The sequence below is a fragment of the Leuciscus leuciscus genome (genome assembly GCF_965113295.1).
Source record: "Leuciscus leuciscus genome assembly, chromosome: 19".
NCBI classification, from domain to species: domain Eukaryota; kingdom Metazoa; phylum Chordata; class Actinopteri; order Cypriniformes; family Leuciscidae; genus Leuciscus; species Leuciscus leuciscus.
This window is the reverse complement of record NC_138743.1, coordinates 18,100,453-18,122,675: the sequence shown is the minus strand read 5'-3', so window position 1 is coordinate 18,122,675 and position 22,223 is coordinate 18,100,453. Positions and strand designations below refer to the sequence as shown.

The 22,223-nt window shown below is 39.3% G+C and overlaps 2 protein-coding genes across 2 annotated transcripts; both read right to left on the bottom strand.

Moving 5' to 3' along the window:
- Nucleotides 1–476: 476 nt before the first annotated feature.
- Nucleotides 477–7,157, bottom strand: clec11a (C-type lectin domain containing 11A). The gene is made up of 4 exons (XM_082148523.1): nucleotides 6,698–7,157; nucleotides 5,856–5,967; nucleotides 5,225–5,416; nucleotides 477–1,943 (listed from the first exon to the last, which is right to left on the bottom strand). Exons 1-4 carry the CDS (start codon nucleotides 6,806–6,808, stop codon nucleotides 1,546–1,548), a joined length of 813 nt encoding a protein of 270 aa, XP_082004649.1. The 5' UTR covers nucleotides 6,809–7,157; the 3' UTR covers nucleotides 477–1,545.
- A 978-nt stretch (nucleotides 7,158–8,135) lies between these two features.
- On the bottom strand, nucleotides 8,136–15,442 carry cUnh1orf198 (chromosome Un C1orf198 homolog). The gene is made up of 4 exons (XM_082148517.1): nucleotides 15,101–15,442; nucleotides 13,610–13,660; nucleotides 12,965–13,522; nucleotides 8,136–9,786 (listed from the first exon to the last, which is right to left on the bottom strand). Exons 1-4 carry the CDS (start codon nucleotides 15,413–15,415, stop codon nucleotides 9,730–9,732), a joined length of 981 nt encoding a protein of 326 aa, XP_082004643.1. The 5' UTR covers nucleotides 15,416–15,442; the 3' UTR covers nucleotides 8,136–9,729.
- Between the last annotated feature and the right edge of the window lie 6,781 nt (nucleotides 15,443–22,223).

The following is a 22,223-nucleotide window of genomic DNA, read 5'->3' as shown; positions in this document are numbered from 1 at the left end:
AAAATAGTTTGAATATAACTCTTGCTTCGTTTAAAATACGTGGAAATATGAATATGCAAATTAGCCCCGTCTCCACTCACTCACTCAAGCTCCGAGATCCACTTAGTCAACTTTACTGTAGTAAACGCTGCGCAATGATAGGTGGAAATATTGGTTTAATTCAGCCATATCGTCCCCTTGGAATTATAAGGTTCTATCTGACATTTTTGTCAAAATTGTGTTATTCACATATTCTTATTCTGTGACCACTTCTTTACATTATGTGATGTTGTTTTTTAAGTTGTGTACATTTTGGAACTTTTTATTTAGAAAATAAAAAGGTTCTTTCTACAGTCGAATGGAATGCAAAAACTTTAAAGCTCAATATCTCAAAACTGCTCAGAACGCAGATAGAACCTTATAATTCCAAGGGGACGATATATGTTTCAACCAGAAACCGATTCAGGAGAAGAAGAGGACAAGTAAATTACACAGGGTTGTCTACTAGTTAATTTGTTTTATGTATCACTTTCTACAACATCGAACACATAACAGTAATTGATATGATTAGCTTTTGCTTGACTACATTATCAAACAGCTAATAATGTGTTGCTAATGTTACACAAACCATGTTCCCATTCGCCATCTCAGAGTCAGACAGCTGCCTTCTAAAAAACAGCATCCTCAGAAACTCTTTGAACACGTCAGTGGAGAAAAGCCCCGCCCCACATGTTGACGGGATTGGTTACATGTTTGTGATGGCAGGAGGCGTGTCAAACCGCGTTTCTGGTTCACTGCAGTTTTTAAGGGGAAAATACTCAGCAATTAGTATTAAATTTGCACATGGTTTGTCTTAAACTAAAGCATACACATGTGGTGAAAACACCACATCAACATATAAAGTTGATTTTAAAAGTTTGGAAACTTTTAACAGATTTACGCATTTAAAAAATGTTCCGTATTTCCTTTCTTTACATCGAACAAGATCCCTCTGGAGAATCCTTTCCTCTTGATCAAAGCCTGTTCAAAAACAAGTGCATTATCATGGTATCTTGATCAAGCTAATCAAAAGAGCTTTTCTTAGTGCTGTGTTGAGCTAGTAAGCAGGTATTTAGCTTGTTAACGAAGGCTAACTGAACACACAAAGAAAAAGGAAATGCTTAATTTGACCATTTTTTAGCTTCTGTGGTATACAATATTTAATATTTAATTTAAAAGGCATTAACATTTTCATGATTATGACTAAATACAGGATAACATTATTTTCTATCATTTCTAGCGAGGCAGTGAATAAAGCACTTATAAAAGTTGTCTCAACCAATGGAATCATTTTGGGCTTCAATGGGAATAAGAGGCTAAGGCCTAATATGTCCTGTTTCGACATCCTGTTAACATCAATAGGAAATCCATTTATCAAAACATTTCATGGGATCTGTAAATTCACTGGCCTTAATTCTACATGTGCATAATTCTCCAGTTTTTATGGGTTTCAGTGAATAGCAGCTCTTGATATATTAAACAAAAATCAATAAGAAGAGAGCTGGACTGTATAGGAATTGATCAAGGTCAAACGTCAAACTCGCACAGATAATACATGCGTCTGTCACAGTAGGTGTCCCACCAGTCTCCATCATCTGAGGACATGGCTACACAGTTCTCTCGTTTCCCACCATCTGGCTGGCTTGACAGGAAGTGCTTCCTCCATTGGAAGTAAGTGACACGGGTTGTGTCCTCAAATAGGTAGAGGCCTTCGGAGCGCTGGTCGTTAATTCCAAGCCACACAGGCCAGTTTCCATGGAAAACTGATTTCACATATTCAGCCAAAGCTTCCTGCTCCTTGCGATCTCGTGGCATAGCCATGCGTCCTCCCCGCTCCTGGCACTTCTGGGATGCGTCTGCGTAGGTCTCATACACACGATATGCCAAAACGCATTTGTAACCCATTTTACGGCCTTTCTGACAGCCTGGAGCAACATAAATTGATTGAATCAGTCATTTTAAATTTTTTTTATAAAGTACAGCACACAGACGTTAAGTTTATGAGCGTCAAGTGGAGTAATGCCATCAAGATTTGCTTATATGTATATACGTATATACTTTAGGCCCCAATCAAGAGATCAGAACCAGTATTGGCAACGTGTGGTTTTCCTCTATAACATTCCGATCTGGGTTCGGGGCTGGCATTAGGAGTTTTGTGTAGGAAAAGTTGTTGAAATAGGGACTTGAGCAGGGGTGTCCAAACTTGGTTCTGGAGGGCCACTGTCCAGCAGAGTTTAGCTCTCCAACTTGCCTCAACACACCTGCCTAGAGGTTTCTAGAATACCTAGTGAGACCTTGACTAGCAGGTTCAGGTGTGAAGCTGAACTCTGCTGGACTGTGGCCCTCCAGGAGGATCAGGATTAGACACCCCTAGACTACAGTTTAAGTAGGGGTTAAGATTTGACAGTTAAGCATAGGGTTGGGATTAGTGTTTAGGGTGGGAAATTAGGAATTGGGGTTAAGTCTGAAAACTGGATGACAGTATCGTGGGTAAAGTACAGAAATTATAATAGGAGACAAGGGTCAAGGTTTGAATTAGGAGTTGGAGTCAGAGTTTTAAGATTGGAAGTTCAGGGCTGGAGTTAGAGATAGGAGGTTAGGCTGCAGGGTTAGGGATGGTTCACAGAGAACACGTTTTTGCTTTGAATGTCATACGTGAAACACTGCAAAAGATGCAAGACACGAACGCAACGGTCAAACACGTCCATCTAACGCGTTTACATAGAAAAATAACGGACGTATCGCCTGCGATAATTAATGCGATATGGCTCAGCTTGTCAGTGAACTACGGCTCTGTGTAGTAAATGCCGCTCCATCTGAAAGCAGGTGATGGCAATTTACTACTAATCAAGGAACCGGCTTTACTGTCGAGATGCGCATAACAATGTCATGCGATATATCGCCCAGCCCTAGCAGGAATGTCTAATCCTGCTCCAGGAGGGCTACCTTCCAGCAGAGTTGAGCTCTAGCCCAGGCAACTGTGTTAGAGCATAAAGCGGGGTGCACACTGTGTGCGATTTATAATAGTCCTTTACGATTGTTTCTTGTCAGACTTGTATGAACATGATCCCCGATGTAATCCATGTCACACTGTAAGATCTCAGTTGTCATAAATGTCAGACTGTACAACAGTCAAGATTTGTTAAAAACGAACGCACACAAGAAAACTTGTCCGGAGTTTTACATCATCAATCAATGATGCATTCGGTGACAGTGAGCTGCGTTACACGCGAGTCACCCTGCAGGACTGCGAGTCAAATCTTCTGACACGACCAGAATTTCGTCTGAGGGAAAATTTGTTCGCAACGGTCAATCGGCAGACATGCCAAACTAATGATCAAAGACTTCAGATTTTAGTCTAGGATCAGAGGAATCTTTTAGGATTTGCTAAATTTGTCTCAGACAACCAAATCGTTGCAAAAATCGTACTGTATGAACCCGGCTTAACTCTGCAAGAAAGTGGTCCTCCTGGAGCAGGACTGGACACCCCTGGGTTAGGTGAAGTGGTTAGAGATTATGGGTCGGAGTGAGAGAAAGAAAATAGGGATGTCCCGATCCGATCACGTGATCGGAAATCGGGCCCGATCACGTGTTTTCAGACTCGATCGGAATCGGACGTTACCTCCCGATCAGGACTCGGATATATATGTATATATATTCTCATTATTTTTGAACACATCTATAGTTATGCGGTGGCACAGAGTTACGCCGGTTTCACACTGCACGCGAGCAGAGCGTAAGCAGCGCAGGAGCAGTGCGTATGGTGAGCAGGAGCAGGACACGCGCGTTTTGCTTTCACACTGGCAGCGTTTGTCACGCGCGGCTGAACCGCTGCGTGTGTACAGACAGAGTACTCTATAATGGATAAGTTGGCATTGCTTTCTTACGTTTTCAAATACATTTATCATACACGCTGAGGGACTTGGACGAAGAAATGCACTTTAAGTATTTTCGGATGTCGAAAGGTCGATTTGACGATCTTGTTCATCGTTTAAAGCCGTTAATACAGCATCAGACTACACACAGTATGCCTATTGACCTCGCTCAGAGACTGGCAGTGACTTTAAAGATTTTATCTTCGGGTGCAAAGATCACCGGGTTGGGCTACAAAATGGGTTCGACCACGGTGCCATGGCAGGATAATGTAGTGTCCGGTGGCAGACTTGGTTAATTACTTAATATCCATGATGTACCCGTGAACATTGTATTGTAAATAAACAACAAACTTTTTTTCAAAACAAACATTGATTTGATTGATTGAAGTTTATTTCTAGCAACAACAAAAAAAGAAAAGAATATATATAAATATATACATATACACTACCGGTCAAAAGTTTTAGATCGGTAAGATTTTTAATGTTTTTAAAAGAAGTCTCTTCTGCTCACCAAGGCTGTGTTTAGTATATAAAAAACAATAATACAAAACATATTTTATGACAATTTAAAATGACTGTTTTCTATTTTAATATATTTTACTCCGGAAATGATGTATAATCTGACCAATCACAGCCCCTGCGGTCTGCGTCACCGCGACGCGTAGTTACAATTTTTTGGAGGTGCACGTCAAGCTACGGCGGAGGGGTCGCGTCGAGGTTCGCGTCGACGCAGAGGGGTCCGCGGGGGTACGCCGTCGATTCGACGCAGAAGCATAAAACAGGCTTAACGCATGCAGTGTAAAACCGGCGAGTGCAGTTCCTAAAAGCACATTACTGGCTTTACAAACACTGTGGCACTTTTATATTTTATTTGTTTACATTCCTGCCGGGTATTTTAAGTTGAGGTGCTATTTGTTTATATATTAGACTTTTTTTTATATTTACTGTTGCACTAAAGTCCAAAAGTGAAGAATTTATGTTATTTATTACTTGATTGTTCAAGCTACCTCACAGAAGTGCTCTGTTTGTTAACAGAGTTGTTGAATGTTAAAATAAGGTGAATTAAATAAAAAATAAGGAACATCCTGGATCTGTTTTTTCGCTCTTCTTTATTCTTTTTTTATGTATTATAGAAGTATCGGATCGGGACTCGGTATCGGCAGATACTCAAAATCAAATGACTCGGACTCAGACTCGAGGGCAAAAAAACCTGATCGGGACATCCCTAATAGAAAAGTCAAATTTCAGATTGGAAGTGGTTTTGTTAAAGAGGTCAGGAATAGGGTAAGATGAAAGGATAAAGTTCCGAATTTATAATTGAAACAACTGACCCTCTAGTCGTCCAATCTCTTTGCGGTTGTCCTTGCAGTAGGACGAGACCTGTTGAATGGCATCCTCAGTGTCACCTAGTCTATTGTCAAGACGTGAAACTCTTTCCAGCAGTTGTGTCACTTTAATGTCCAATGTGTAATGTCCCACATTAAGCCTGTGGATGGCCTGATCCATCGCTGCCAGTCTAGACACTGCAGAAATGTATAAATAGACACGTTTGAATCAAGTCTTTCATTAGTCAGCTATGCAGCTGCATACCAGAGAATGAATAGGAATATTAAGAAACTTTTGGAGGAGGAAGGGGTTGATGGGAAGGTAGCTGATGATGTAGTATGTCTGGATCCTTGGAGGGCCTTCAATAGCAGTTTTTTTTGTATTTTTTTTTTTTAGATATAATCTTACTAAGTTCATCAAATGACTACAATGAAATAACATGCTCACGTATCATTATATAATTCACATGCCCAGAATATGAAATACGACCACACTAACAAGCCTTTATTTGTGCAAGTCAAGACATGGGGTGCAAGTAATTTGCATGTATATCCATTCCGTTGCATTAGTTTTGGCTTGATTTTCTGGTACTTCAGATGCAAGTGTGTAAGTGAAATGAGTGATTGGGTAACGCACATATGTAGTTGTAAGTGCTCTCCATGTCGGAGACGGCAGTGGTGGGTTCAGGTTCGATGATATCAGGAGTGTCCCCGCGCCCTCTAACCGTCTCCTCATTGAACTCTCTCGCCTGTTGAATTAAACGACAACAGAACCTCCATCAAAACCAGACTTAAAGAATATTCTATACACAACTTTTACCAATATTTTTGCCCCGATTAATGGTCTGGAAGAGTCAAAGCTTTTTGAGCTGATTTTAGAACACATTGTTTTTATTTGTCATGCGTCTCCTAGCAACAAGGCAAATGTTCCTGCATGAGTTTCTGTTTGGAACAACTTGAAACTGTGGTAGTGAGTGATCCTCAGTTTTTCCTCTGTAACTCTTTACAAAGTCGAAAAGGGGAGTGTTTTAAAATCTGTTTAGATGTTAAAAGTCGTGTAGTGTATTCCAGCCTTTACCTGATACTGAATGCATTATCATGGGCAGGTACTTGAAATAATGTGATTGCAGATTGAGGATGATAGCAACCAGAAAATAATACTCATGACATTTGCCCCCAGCGTTGCATGCAATATGAATACAGAAGCAGGTATTGAATTAGCCTCATTCTAAAGCAACACAGTAACCCTTAGTATAAAACCATAGTGTTGCAGTACCATGGTACAGTGATGGGTATCATACGGTAATAGCATGGTACTTTGATGTATTCCAAGGTATTTACATAATACTCCAAGGCACTGGAAGTATTGTATTAGCATCATGGTAGACATTTTCTCAGTGAAACTTAATACAAATCATTAATCAAGCTGCCACCATTAAACATGGATAATTTCCCAGAAAGTAAAGGTAAACTCTTAACCTGAGTCAGATCAGCTGTTGTGACGGGCGATCTGGTGCTGCTGTCGGCAGAGTCGCAGGAGGACAGAGCACTGAAGCCCACTACAGCCGCCAAAATCACGGTTGGAATCATCTCCACTTCAAATCACTTCACAAATCCCTTTCTTCTTTTCAGCCAGCTCTCTGTCTTTTTGTATATATACAGACCCAGATGTCCAGCTCTTCTGATGTTCATTCAACAGCAACCTTCTCTCTGTTCACATTGCTTTCAACCTTCTCTTGCTTTCTCTCGCTCTCTCGTTCACCTCTTTACAGCTCTGTTTTGTTTTAGCCTCCTCCCTCTCTGCAGCTGTCGGACACTTTTCCTCCTCCTTTCACCTTATCTGAAAGTTTCCTTTTTCTTTCTTTCTGTTTTCTTTCTTTCAGCTGCTTCATCCTGAGCGTATTATACTCAAACACATTCCTCCCACTTCTATTCTTTGTGCTAACATGGCAGTTTTACTGACTCAGCTGTCTCCCTCTTACATAAACATTGAACTAAACGTTAATTTTCTTCCCTAAGACTAAACTTCCTTAAAAACACATTCGTCAGTGCTTTGTCCCTTGGGAACATGTTGTTCTGTTGAAGTCAACGGTGGCCGAATGACAGGAAAATGTCTCACGTCTCATAACCAGCTGAGTTCTGTCTGCACTCATGGAAGGAATTTGGGCTTCTCGTCCTCTAACAAGACACTTTCTTTCTCTCTTCCTCTTGAGGAGACTTTGGAAGGGAATAAGGATGTAAGAATGGAGTTTTGCCCAAAATAACCCAGTTCATTACGTAACTTTAACTAAACAAATCTCTCCCAGATGACTGTCTAGACATTTATACGGTACAAGGAACAGATCCAGAAACAGATAAACAGCTTAGATATCTACCTTTAACAAATAACAATTAGAAAGAACTCTTTGAAACTATGGATATCTGTTGTTGTTAGACTGATCTAATCCACCTATCAACTAACTCAAAACTCTGTCAAGATTATTCAGATATAGGCCTACAAGTAGCCTGTCAGGAACCGAAACTATAATGAGCTAAATGCTACCCTTAATTTTTTTTTTGAAAGACTCTTGGAAAACCACAGGGCCACTTTACAGTCAGAAACTAATGAAGCCTTTTTCAGAATATATGTGAAGCAATAACGTCAATCCCCCAAAATAAAAATTACTGCCCAGGGAATAAAATTATGATACGAGTATATTAGTTGAAAATTACACATATGTGACCAATTATACCGCACATCCAAGTCATATTTTATTCAAATAAATAACACAGCGGACAGTGTGACCTCTTTAAATATTTGACAAACGGCAGAAAACTGTCATGGGATTTATGAGTAGAACTCCATCTATGCAGCAGTTGTTTTACATTAGCGCTGCACTGCCCCCTACCAACCAAGTGAAGAACGAGACAAGCAACATGAGTGTGTCATACTTTTATTGTAGTTATTTTGCATTACAGATATATGAATGCATAAACACTGGCTCCAGGCCACGTATTTCGTATTCAAGAGAAAACATCTCGCAACAAAGCTCCAAAAATTAAATCCACCCTTGAAAACCTAGTAAGTTAAGCCCTGAATCATACGACAGGCAAGTATGTGAATGCAAACGCTTACAGCATCTTGATTTCACAAGTCGTTGCATTCGGAAAAACCAAGCAGTTTGAAATCATCAAACGCAAGCTATTCTTAAACTGTCTACGTGTTTTTAGCTAGCTACCTGAATAATAGCACATTCAGTTTTAATGGTGCAGAAGGTGTACACTATCGCCCCCTTGAGTACTGGAGTTTGTTACCTCCACAGTATTGCAATAATGCATGTTAAATGTTGACTACGTTTGCGTACTTGTGTGGTGTATGTTTCGGGCCTAACAAAGAAAGGAGATTTTAACTATTGCTTTAAAGTTTTTAAGTCATCTCCGGTGTACTGGGCTACAGGAAAGAGACAAAGAAAGCATACAATGAAAGCAGCACGCATATAAAAAGTCTACAAAACAAGCAAGGCGCAAGTCATCTCAAAACCATGCTAGCGCTACGGTGTCTCGTTTAGGTCCTTATTAATAAATGTACAGTGAAGCATCTTAACACTAGTATCAAGGTCTAGATAAATATAGATACAAATTTATGGCAGTGACGGTGATGTGGCATTCACACTAGTGGTTTTAGAGTAGATCTGGATTTACGACCGTAAGTAACACATCTTCCGAACTTCTGAAACTCCGCACAAAGGAATTAAACTCGAGTCTAAAGAGGGTTTTTGGGGGTTTGGTGTATTGTAAAACACAGTATAATTCATGGTTGATGTGAATGCAATATAGAAATTGGCTGGTACTGATTAACTATTTTGTGCCAGTTTGGTAGTAACACCAAACAAAATCAAAACATTGTTCTGCAACTTTAAAGGGATAGTTCACCCAAAAATTATGTCATTAATTACTCATCCTCATGTCATTTCAAACCCGTTAGACCTTCGTTCATCTTCAGAACACAAATTAAGATATTTCTGATGAAATCCGAGAGCTTTCTGAATGGATTTCTGAACGGCTTTGGAACGACATGAGGGCGAGTAATTAATAACAGAAATTTCATTTTTGGCTGAACTATCCCTTTAAGATTTCAAACTTTGTTTCCTGGCTGCAATTATAAACAGCTTTTGGTGGTTCTAATGTTGATGGGGAAAATGTGTACAAAACGTACCACAGTTCAGAACAACATAACAATGGGAAACCAAACCAACAGGGAAGTTCAATGGATTCTGCAAATGTACCAAGTGTGAAAAACAACATAAACAAGGATAGAAGATTCAAAATCCTACCCAATGTATCATAGCTCATGCATTCAGTAACTTCTAACCGGTGAGATGAGGTCAGATGAAGATTTGAATACAGTTGTAGAGATATTGATGCACTATAAATGAACTACTTAAGCATATGGATTTAAAAGGAAAGTTTTCTGTAGTGTAAGTGTTCATGGTGCTTGTAGGTCCTGTGATCTAGAATGGGTTCTTCAGGCATTACCAGTTATCCAAGAAATCAAATCCAGTCTTCAGGATATTGTTGCTTGTGTTGAACTGAAAAAAAAAAAAAAAAAAAAATGGAAAAAACAATTTATGGTTTGTCAATGACTAATTTGTTAGTGGCGGAATGTGAGGGTCAATGATTTACAAGTGTCAAAATATATATATATTTTTAAATATACATTTCAAAATGCATGTGCCAAGTTCTTAGACATGTACTCGTGTGTTCATGTTGGTTTCATATGGTTTTGAAAAACATTTACACCAATTACTCAGTTTAATTACTCAGAAAATGGTGTAACCAAGTAAAAGTTAAACACACTTTTCTCAAACTATAAATACATACTTTTAAATATATTTTTTCCAAGTTGCTTTTTAAGTATTGTTTTACAAATATTACATAAGTATCATTAGGTTTTTGGCAGTTACACCACATATTTTACAACCTGTACCTACTAACCTTGTCATAAAAAGGTTATTCTAAGAGACTTATTGAGCTTGACACACAAGCGGTGTACCAATTCAGAGGCTGCATCCTTCGAAAGCTGCACTTGAAGGGCCGAATGTGTCACAGCGAAGCGACGAAGGTCATCGCAATTCGAAGGCTCCTTCAAATACAAACCTACAAATCGGCCCCTTCTTTTCCTGGGCTGCGAAGGATAGAACAAGTGGATCCTTTGCAAATAGTCAATCCCAAGATTCATTGCATGCCGGTGATGACTGGATTTTCTTTTTAGAGAAAATACTGGATTACCCTTTTAATTGCAAGTATTTGGTTTCAACTTTCTTGATTATCTAACGACACAAGTTTACAAAAAAATACTTTAAAGCAGTTCAAATGTTGACTTATTTTAACAATGCTCGGTTCAACCTTAGCGGACTTCAGAGATGTGGCTTTTTAAGTCCGCAGCCTCTGAATTGGGATGTAATTTGAATCGATTAATTACATCTAACATAAAAGTTTGTTTATATGTGTGTGTGTGTATGTGTATGTGTATGTATATATATATATATATATATATATATATATACACATACACACACATATAAACAAACTTTTATGTTAGATGCGATTAATCGCAATTACTCGCTTTGACAGCATAAAGGCCCTTTCACACTGGACGCGATTTTGACGCACGAATAATTCGCGCGATGGGTTTATTTTTTGATCAGCTGTGTGTGTAATGAGTGCTTCCACACCGAACGCGAATGCGTTGCGGCGAAAAAACGACGTATTTTTTTCGCTTCGATGTCGATTTTTTTTCCCTTTTGCGGCGACAGAATAGGCTTCAGCCAATCATATACTACTATACAAGGACAACGATTTGAAAGACAATGTGTGGTGTAGCATTGCCAACCAACTCGGTTATCACGACTGAGTATGTTGTGTGATAGTTTTAGTCGTTGTATAGTCCTGTGCTGTGTAGGCTAGCAGGCTAAACTACATTTGGGATAGAAAGCTAACACTATTATCGTCAAAGATAGAGACAGAGACCGTGTTTACTTTGAACACGTAACAAAATGTAGTGAGACTATTTAGGGCTGCTTTTAGTATACATTCTTTGTGTGATATCTACAGTTTTTAGTGTAGTGACATTACAAAACGCACTGTTTAGTTGAAGACGCAAAAAAACTGTGCACATTAGCATACTCCCCTTCAGACTTTCTGTTCTGTAAGATTGGGTGCACCCAAAACCTTCTTTTCTGTCTTTTAAATACAATGAAAAGCTCGTTTTCACTGGATGCTATGACTATGACTGGATGATGATGATGATGATGATGATGAAGTGTCCATGTTTTCTCAGCTGTCGGCGCGATTCGCTCGAAAGTTTTGGAATGTTGAAGCTCTCTGAACGTCACAGACGTCGCAAATTCGCGTCGCGGCTGATGTGAATGGTTTTGATGCGAACTATTCGCACACGAATTATTCGCTTTTTCGTTACGCATCCGGTGTGAAAGGGCCTTAAGAGGTGTAACTGTACGTTCACACCGCCGCCGACTTGAGCTGCAAAGAAGCTCTGGCTGCCCTGTCAAGGGCGCTTGTCAAAAAGTACAGGGAAGCTTGTTGACGCTTTGGCCGCTCTGTCACACCATGAAATGTTATAATGACAGCATTTTTATAACCGTTTTGGTCACATTTGGTCGGGAAACAATAATAATTAGCTATTATTATTATTATCATTAATAGTGAGTGCGAGCGCGCGGCCAGGGCTCTCTCTCTCTCTGCTCGTTCTTATATATGCCCTGTCAAGCGCGCCCTGTTAAACTGACAGGACTTAAAAACACATGCAAATTATAAACTTTCACTCTATGGTTAAACTGTGCAATTAATCCGATAATGATAAGAAACCCAGCAACGGCGATGATCAACTTCTCCATTTTCTCGGAACTAATGTTTTGGTAGGAACGAAAGTTTACATCGTATGTTTCTCCGGAATCAGCCAGCGCGAAGGACGTCTATATTCTGATATATATTCAGCGTTTTGCCGCTGAACCGCGTCATAGCTCATTACCATAAAGTTTAGCTACTTTCAACTTTCTGATTAACGCTCAAAACGCGACGCCGATGGATTTGACGCTCCTTGCAGCTGAGAGAAGCCAGCTTCCATTGAAAATGAATGACTTCCGGTAACTTTGGAAGCTCAAGTCGGCGGCGGTGTGAACGTACACTCGTACAGTAAGAGGTGTAAGTTGTTAAAATATTCTACCGAACTAATTAAGGATTTCTTTTTGAGAACATCATTCATTTTTAAAAGGTAGAGTCCAAGTTTTCCCAAATTTCATTGCATTTTTTTCACAAATTCCATGTTTTCCATTTAAATTGTTCTGGACTCCATTTTTAATGGGATGACTAATCAATTGAATTCATACAATTTTAACAATTTAATAATTTATTAAAAATGTAATAATAATAGTGCCCTATGAAATGTTTTTGTTCCCCTGAAAATCTGTGTCGTCTTTTTTAAATGTTTCTGGATTCTTTGTTTTATGATTTAACACAAATGTATTGTTAAAAACAGTAATCAGTAACAGTAATCAAATGAATTCATAAAGCTTTAACAATTTAAATGTGACCATTCAGTCGCAGACTGGAGCCCTGTAACTACAGTAAGTCAACCTTTCATCAAAGTTATACATGCATTTTTAACAATACCCTGTCTTAGGACAACTTTGATGAACTTTTTTGCTCCACTTCAAATGTTGCCTACTGTATATGAGATGAGGGTCTAACCTGTGCGAATGTAGGACTGGCGGCGGGCGAGGCTTGATCTTTGACTGTGCTGTTGGACTGAGAGGAAGACCTGGTGACCAGACCAGGACTGAACACATCATCCGTAGTGCTGCTTACAGAAGGAAGGGTGCTCTGGGCCCTCTCCCACCCTTCTTGCGACGAGGACCCGGGGGCCGGAGGTGTTGGGGTCACGCTGATCGCCACAGGGGTCACGCTGATGGGGACGGGCGGAGGAGGAGCGTGAGGTTTGGGGGCTCTCTGTTTAACCGGCCGTGGGGCGGGCGCTTCCTCCGACTCCCTCGGCCCAGACTCGGGCCTCAGGTACGAGGGCAAAGGCTTCTCGCCTTTCTCCAGAGACTTGATCTGGCTGGGCGTCAGAGACTGAAACTCAGCCTTCTCGCCTTCTAACCTGGAGCGCTCAGCGCTGATCTTCCAGAAGGAGGACTCGTCGTTGCTGGGCAGTTTGGCACTCTGAGAAGTCTTGGGTTTGGATTCGTTTACAGAGGAGGGAACGGCTGGTTCTGTTGCGCCGGAGATCACGCTGAATTCCATCTGACTCTGTTAGGAAGGGAAGGGCTGAATCACATTTGTTTGCACTTTGCTAGCAAATTGAGAATGTATTTTTAGCAGAGGTGGCCTACTTGCCTTGGTCTCCCAAGAGAAGGGAGCCGAGTGCTCATCTTGCCAAGTTAAGTCCTTGAAACAGGGGAGACAGAGATTTTAACATGCCGTAAGATGCAACATCACTTGTTTAATGTCATTTTTTTGCTTCTGTTCTGAATAGAGATAAAAATATATGGTACACAATAAAAAAAAGATGCAAGTCTAACCCAAAATCTAATACATTATTGACAGATTTGTTATATTTGATAGAGTAGAAACTAAGTTTAATCTACATAAATAGTGAATTTACTTAAATTTTACATATAAATGGTACAGACTTGTTTAGTAAACATTTTAATATATAGAATTTTAAGAGATGTTTAGTGAACATTTATAGAAATGTGACATTTATTTAGTTGACACTAACATATTTGTCTAAGATTAGTTTAGAAGCCAGTTTAACTGCATCACTCAACCTAATACATAATTTATTGATGCAGATTTGTGCACTTGATAGAAACTTAATAAAAAGTTTAATTTATATAAGTTTAATAAAATGTTGAATTTATCAATATTTGTTAGACATATTTAGTAACCAAAAATAAAGAAATTGGACATTTAGGCTATATATATATATATATATATATATATATATATATATATATATATATATATATATTTGTCTTAGATTTGTTTAGTAGCTGGTTTAACTGTAGTATATATTTAAAAAAATTCGTAAAGATTATTATAGATATCTGGGCTCGAGTTTCTTAAGAAACATTTTATTATAGATTTTATGGCAGAGATTTGTTTAGTAATTAAATTATTTGAAATCTCATACATTTTAGTGAATTAATCGGTTTAGTAATTCAATTATTTAAAATCTCGCAAATTTCAGTGAATTAGCCTAATCCGTTTACTTAGCAGATATGTGTCAAATATCTAGGCTATACATTAAGCTTAATGTATAGCTATTTGACACGTATCTACTAATTACACAGATTAATTCACTGAAATTTGCGAGATTTTAAATAATTTAAGTTATTGAAAGTTGACAGAGATTTGTTTAATAAACTTAACCCTGAAAATCCTGAGGGTTTTGTCTAGTAAACTTAATTTATAATACACAAGTTTAGTAAACAACTTACCTTAAATGGAACTTTTGATTTAAGTTGACAATGAATATATTTGCTTAAATTTTTTTAGAAGCTGGTTTAAAATATATTTGTTTACTAGTAAACAATCTAATTTAGACTTAACTTTTAGCTCAGATAAGGTCTTGTGAGCAGGCATATTTTTGTAAAGATAAAGAAAATCAATTATTGTCATGAATAATACAAGATAGGCAAGTAAAAACATTCATTAACAGCGGACAGTCTGTTTAGAAGGTTTGTTTTTAGTATAATGTAATTAATTGTTAGGGATTGACCAGCCTTAAATGACTAACGTTAGAGCAAATCAAATAAAGCAAGTCAACACTGGACCGACAATAAGCGTTCTAACTTAACACATGTCAATACAAAACACAAGCACCTCTTCTCCGAAGTGTACGGTCTTCTGCCCGGTCTGGATGAGGAGTTTCGGGTAGCAGATCACCTCGTCTCGGTCCACCCGGTGCATGGCGTACCGAGCCCGGATCCGCGGGTCCATCATCCCGTTGTCTATCGCCGTGTCCTGTTCGACCGGGCTCATCTGATCCCAATCCGAACCGAACCTCTCCTTTATCTTCTCCCTCTCCTGCATAATCTTACGGGCCATGGAGTTGATAGAGGAGAAGTACTCCATCTTTTTGGCCTCCGTGACGTGCGGAAGATCCGCCACAGCTCCTGCCATCGCCGCGGCCGCCATTTCCTCAACAGCTGGAGGACTAACGACGCTGACGTACACAAAAGACTTTTATTTTAGTTTATCCCAAATAACTATTTTGTTAGATTAAAATGCATCTTAAAAATGTTACATTTGGGTTTAACGTAACTTTTTGGACATAGGCAAGCAACAACAAATAAACAAATTGACTTTTCCATTACCTTTCCAGTCGTTTATAATTTCTGAATAAGAATTTTAATAGATATTCAATAGATATTAAACTCACCAGTAGTAACTTGATTAAACATTGCTTAATTAAATATTACAGTCTAGAGTCTAGACATTAGCATAAAATAAAAAATACCTGATATTTCCAGATTTTGCATGACTGTGAGAGAACCCTGTAAACAAACAAGTATATTTTATTACATTTAAAAATGAAATTAAGTGTAATGTTGTATTGTTTTACTATTTAATTAAAATAGCATATTTGTTGTCATTATTTATACATTTAATTATTTATATTTTAATTAACTTTATATTCTTCCATCTACTCTGTATATTCCTTCCATAGACAGTGATTCCTTCTAACTACATTAAAAATAAAATACTTTTATTATGTCTTGCGCATGCGCGTGAAGAAGAACGTCTCGGAGTAATGGCTTCAGAAGCGGCGACCTCTAACGGCACAACTGATGAAAACCATCCAAAAGAAAAAGACGACTGGAAAGAAGGATGGTTATTTAAGAAAACGCGCTACACCGGGCGCTGGGAATTGGTATGGTTTCAAATCAGAGATGGGCAGCTTGTCTATGGTTGTAATGAAAAGGTAAGAGTTAATGATGCCAGTTTGCTCATCATCATCATCATCATTGAGCCTCGTAGTCCTGCCGGGCTCTTAAGAAACTTATAACAGTGATCAGCTTATCAGCATTAAACTTCAGCACACCTGCCAGAGTGGTGTGGATGCGGTCTAGTCTAGTTCAGATACTGTTTTAGCCGGTTAAATAATTAATATGTAAATGCCACGGATTGAGTTTCTTCTCGTCATGTTGTTGTTAAGTTACCATGGCAACGCCTGCTTATGGATATGCTCTTCGTTATGAGCCTGTAAAGGCCTGTTCCCGCCTTTAACGAAAGATACTGTGCGCGAGCTCTTTCAAGGGATAGTTCAGCCAAAAATGAAAATGACTGTTCTTTCATTTTCGGAACACAAATGAAGACCGTTTCATGAAATCTGAGAGCTTTCTGTCCCTTCATTAACAGCTAAGCAACTACCACTTTGACGCTTCAAAAAGTGCATAAAGTGATCGTAAAACTAACGTTAATCCATATGAATTGAGCGGTTTAGTACACATTTGTCTGATGAGACATGATCGCTTTTATGATGAACAGATTGAATTTAGGCTTTTATTCACATTTAAAGATAAGCAGAAGCTAAACCGAAATATATTTATAATAATAATTATATTCGAATAAAAGCCTAAATTAAAATTTCGTTCATCATATAAATAGATTGTGTTTCTTCAAGGAAATTTGTACTAAACTGCTCAATTCATATGGATTAGTTTTACGAGCTCTTTATGGACTTTTTGAATCTTCAAAGTGGTAGTTGCGTAGACTGTCTATTGGAGAGACAGAAAGCTCTTAGATTTCATTAATAATATCTTAATTTGTGTTTCAAAGATGATCGAAAGTCTTAAGGGTTTGGAACAACTTGACGCTGGTGAGTAAATTATGACAGAATTTTCATTTTTGGGTGAACTATCCCTTTAAAGCAGGATGGATTCTGATTGGCTGTCAATGTTTTTTTATCATTCATCAGCTCAAAAATAATAATAAAAAAAAATTCATTGTGAAAGTGATTCCAACGATATCGTTTCTTTGTGCCATTATTGTTATAGTAATCGTCATTGTTGTGAACGGGCCACCCCAACGGATAGCCAACGGATAGTTCACCCCAAAATATAAATTCTGTCATCATTTACTCACCTTCATGTCGTTCCAAACCTGTATGAATTTATTTCTTCTGCTGAACACAAAAGAAGATATTTTGAGGAATGTCATTTCAAACTGTTGTTGGGCCCCATTGACTTCCATAGTATTTTTTGTTTTCCTACTATGGAAGTCAATGGTGTTCATCAACTGTCTGAGTATCAACATTCTTCAAAATATCTTCTTTGGTGTTCAGCAGAAGACAGAAACTCATACAGGTTTGGAACAACTTGAGGGTGAGTAAGTGATGACAACATTTTCATTTTGGGGTGAGCTATCCTTTTAACACTGACACACATAGAAAAAAAATGCTTTTCTTTTCCGAGTAAGTGATGACAACATTTTCATTTTTGGGTGAGCTATCCCTTTAACACTGGCACACAGAAAAAAATGCTTTTCTTTTCCCATCAACCAACGGTACACATTTTTGAACTGCTCCTATGTAATCATTGTCTAGTCAGCAGAAAAGGCCATTAATCTGGTTGGAGCTAAGGTGGAGATGCTGGAGGGTGATGATGGGACATTAGGCTGCACAATCACACCAAAGGACAGCAAACGCACCTTCACGCTGCGGGCCGAGGGAGCAGAAGAGCAGCAGGCGTGTGTGACCGCCATATGTGAGGCACAGCTGAGTTCAGAACAGCACAGCGCCAAAGCATGTGTTGTGCAATAGACCCATGTTTTCCCACCATAGAGATTTTATAGTTTTCTACATCATATTGTTTTTACTTTCTTCTTGAAATGACTAAGAAAGATGCTCCTCTGATGTGTAGTCCAGACACACACTCTTTATTTTTAAACAAGTGAAACATGTTTTATATGATAATATATTTTTGAGACATTTGTTTTTCAATAGTTCTACTTTATTTTTTCATTTTGTTTTTGAAAATGATCAAAAGCCAAACTGAATATGCTTTATATTATGTTATAATAAAGCACATTGCTTGTTTTCAGCTGAAATGTTAAATGTTGATATTATGAGTCAGGGCTGTTATTGTTAAATAAAATAAACATTAACTGAAATCAAATATATAAGAAACGTGATCGTACTTTATTTCAGTATTTCTCATTTTTTGTTTAGTTAAGTTTAAGTACTAAAATACTTAAACTAAAAGTATGAAAACCTGCTTTTATTACATGCAGTTCCATAATAATGGAGGAAAAATGAGAACTGTAGCAGAAATTCGAATACTATGAACAAATTTACTACTACAATTTACTATGAAACAAAAAAATGCATCTACTTACAGATGACTATTGAATTCAAGGGTTCAAAAGTCCCCCTGTGGTGAAAATAAAGTTGGCCTATTCAATGTTGTTTATGTCTATATGGTGTTTTTAATATGCTTTAAGAAAAAAAAACATGCAAATTCAAAAGTCAACACCACTTCTGAGTATTTTCTCCTTAAAACTGCAGTGAACCAAAGACAGTCTCAAAAACTCGGTTTGAAATCGCTGGTGTTTCTGACGTCACAAACTACCTTGTAACCTTGAGTTTCTCATGGTTAAATGTAGACCGTTTTATCTACCGCGGGAGTTCACTTCCACTATTATAACTGCAGCCTATATTCCCCCGGATGCTGATGCCAAGTTTGCTATGAAAGAACTTCACGCAGCCATCAGTAAACAACAGACCGTTCACCCAGAAGCTGCGTTTATTGTTGCGGGTGATTTTAATCATTCAAACTTAAAGTCAGTGCTACCGAAATTTCACCAACATGTTTCCTGTCACACCAGAGGAAACAAAACCTTAGACCATGTTTACACAAACATGGCTGGAGCTTACGTCGCGACACCCCTCCCCCACCTGGGACAGTCAGATCACCTTTCTTTGTTCCTCACCCCCAAATATGCACCTCTCATCAATCGCGTGAAGCCATCAGTGAAGACCATCAAGGTATGGCCTGCGGGGGCAGATTTCTCACTCCAGGAAAGGTTTCTACACACAGACTGGAGTATGTTTGCTTCTCAAGCCACCAGTGGCTCTCACACGGACATTGACTGCTACACCTCCTCTGTACTGGATTATATTAATACCACCATTGACAGTGTTACAACCCAGAAGCAGATCACCACATACCCAAATCAGAAGCCATGGATGAACAGGGAAGTGCGACTCCTATTGAAGACACGCAACACTGCCTTCAGATCAGGAGATGCACAAGCCTATAGCACATCCAGAGCAAATCTGAAAAGGGGCATCAAAGAGGCCAAGCACTGCTACAAGCTTAAGATAGAGGGACACTTTTCCAACGCTGACCCTCGGCGCATGTGGCAGGGCATTCAGGCCATCAGTGACTACAAACCCTCTCACTCCACCCCCGCAGCCACTGATGTCAACTTCCTGAACGAGCTAAATGACTTTTATGCTCGCTTTGAAAGAGACAACAGAGTAACTGCCACCAAGCTCAAATCCGCAGCTGACCACCCGCCGATCACACTCTCCTCCACAGATGTCTGCAATGCACTGAGCAGGATCAGCTCTCACAAGGCTGCTGGACCAGACAACATCCCTGGACGCGTACTCAGGGCATGTGCGGAGCAGCTCGCTGGGGTTTTTACAGACATTTTCAACCTGTCTCTTGCCCAAGCAGCTGTACCAACATGCTTTAAATGCACTTCCATTGTGCCAGTGCCAAAACACTCCAGCCCGAAGTGCCTTAATGACTACCGCCCTGTAGCACTCACACCCATCGTAATGAAGTGCTTTGAGCGGCTGGTCCTGGCACACCTAAAAGACTCTCTACCATCCACATTGGACTCACACCAGTTTGCCTACCGTAGCAATAGGAGCACAGAGGATGCAGTTTCCATGGCACTGCACTCTGTGCTCACACATCTGGACAATAAGAACACTTATGCACGCATGCTGTTTGTTGACTTCAGCTCAGCATTCAACACTGTCATCCCAACTAAGTTAATAGCCAAACTTGGAGACCTGGGCATCAACACCTCCATGTGCAACTGGATTTTGGACTTTTTGACCAACAGACCCCAGAATGTTCGATCAGGCTCCAACTGCTCCACGTCCATCACACTCAACACTGGTGTACCACAGGGCTGTGTGCTAAGCCCGTTTCTCTACTCCCTCTTCACCTCCGACTGCAAGCCTGTGTACGGATCTAATTCCATCGTCAAGTTTGCGGACGACACTACGGTGATTAGTCTCATCAGCAACAACGATGAGACTGCCTATAGGGAGGAGATCAAGCACCTGGCCACATGGTGCACTGAAAATAACCAGCTCCTCAACACCACCAAAACGAAGGAGCTCATCGTGGACTTCAGGAAAGTGTCAAGAGACACACACGACACCATCCACATCAATGGAATGGCTGTTGAGCGTGTCTCCAGTTTCAAGTTCCTGGGGACCCACATCTCGGCGGACATGACCTGGACAACCAACACCTCCAGCCTGGTCAAGAAGGCTCACCAGCGCCTTTTCTTCCTGAGGACACTGAGGAAGAATCAGCTTTCCTCCACTATCCTGGTGAACTTCTATCGCTGTGCAATAGAAAGCATCCTGACCAACTGTGCTACAGTGTGGTATGGGAGCTGTTCTGTTGCAGAGCGCAAGGCACTGCAGCGGGTGGTGAAAACCGCCCAGCGCATCACTGGGACTCCACTACCTGCCATCGAGCACATCCAGAGGAAACGCTGTCTGCATCGAGCTCGCAGCATCCTTAAGGACTCCTCTCACCCAGCCCACAGACTGTTTTCTCTCCTGCCCTCCGGCAGGCGTTTCAGGTGCCTCCGGACCAGGACCAGCAGACTAAAGAGCAGTTTTTTCCCCAGAGCTGTCTCTTTATTAAACTCTAACCCTCATTGATCCCACTCCCCTCATATACTGATTGACTCTCCTCTCCCTCCTCACACCTGCCTCCATTTTGTTATTTGTTATTTGCAATACTATAATGTTCATTTGCACTGCTGACTGTTATTATAGTAACAACTGTTTACATATGCATCTTGCACTACTACCTTGACTGGAATATGCTCAATTTGCACTGCCGACTGTTTATTTACAGTACCGACTGTTTACATATACATTTGCAATACCGTACTTTAACTGTAATATGCAATTACTTTCCACTGCACTTTCACTCGGATAGCTTCTGTCCAAACTTTATTTGCACTACTTTAAATCCATTGTTATACTGCTCATTTTAGCCTAACTTATACATATATCTATTTGTAAAATTCTGTTTATAGTAATAGCCATCTGTATATTATGCTCACATTCTGTTTATAGTAACAGCCATCTGTATATATATTCATAGTACATATCTATCTGTAAAATTCTGTTTATAGTAACAGCCATCTGTATATTATATTCAGTACATATACCTGTAAAATTCTGTTTATAGTAACAGCCATCTGTATATTATATTCAGTACATATCTACCTGTAAAATTCTGTTTATAGTAATAGCCATCTGTATATTATATTCAGTACATATCTAGCTGTAAATTCTGTTCACAGTAATAGTTATCTGTATATTATATTCATAGGACAAATCTATCTGTAAATTTTTGTTTATAATAGTATTCAACTCTATATTTATTCAGTACATATCCATGTTCTGCACTTATGGAACCACTGTATATCCTGCACTTGCTGCTATTGCACTTCTGGTTAGACCTAAACTGCATTTCGTTGCCTTGTACCTGTACTTGTGTAATGACAATAAAGTTGAATCTAATCTAATCTAATCTAATCTAATCTAATCTAATCTAACCAATCAGATCAACGTGTGATCGTCAACGAGTGGATCTCTGAGCTGGTGTGAGTGAGTGGAGGCGGGGCTAATTTGCATAGAACCGCTATAGTCAGGGGGCCAAAACTGATATTAAAA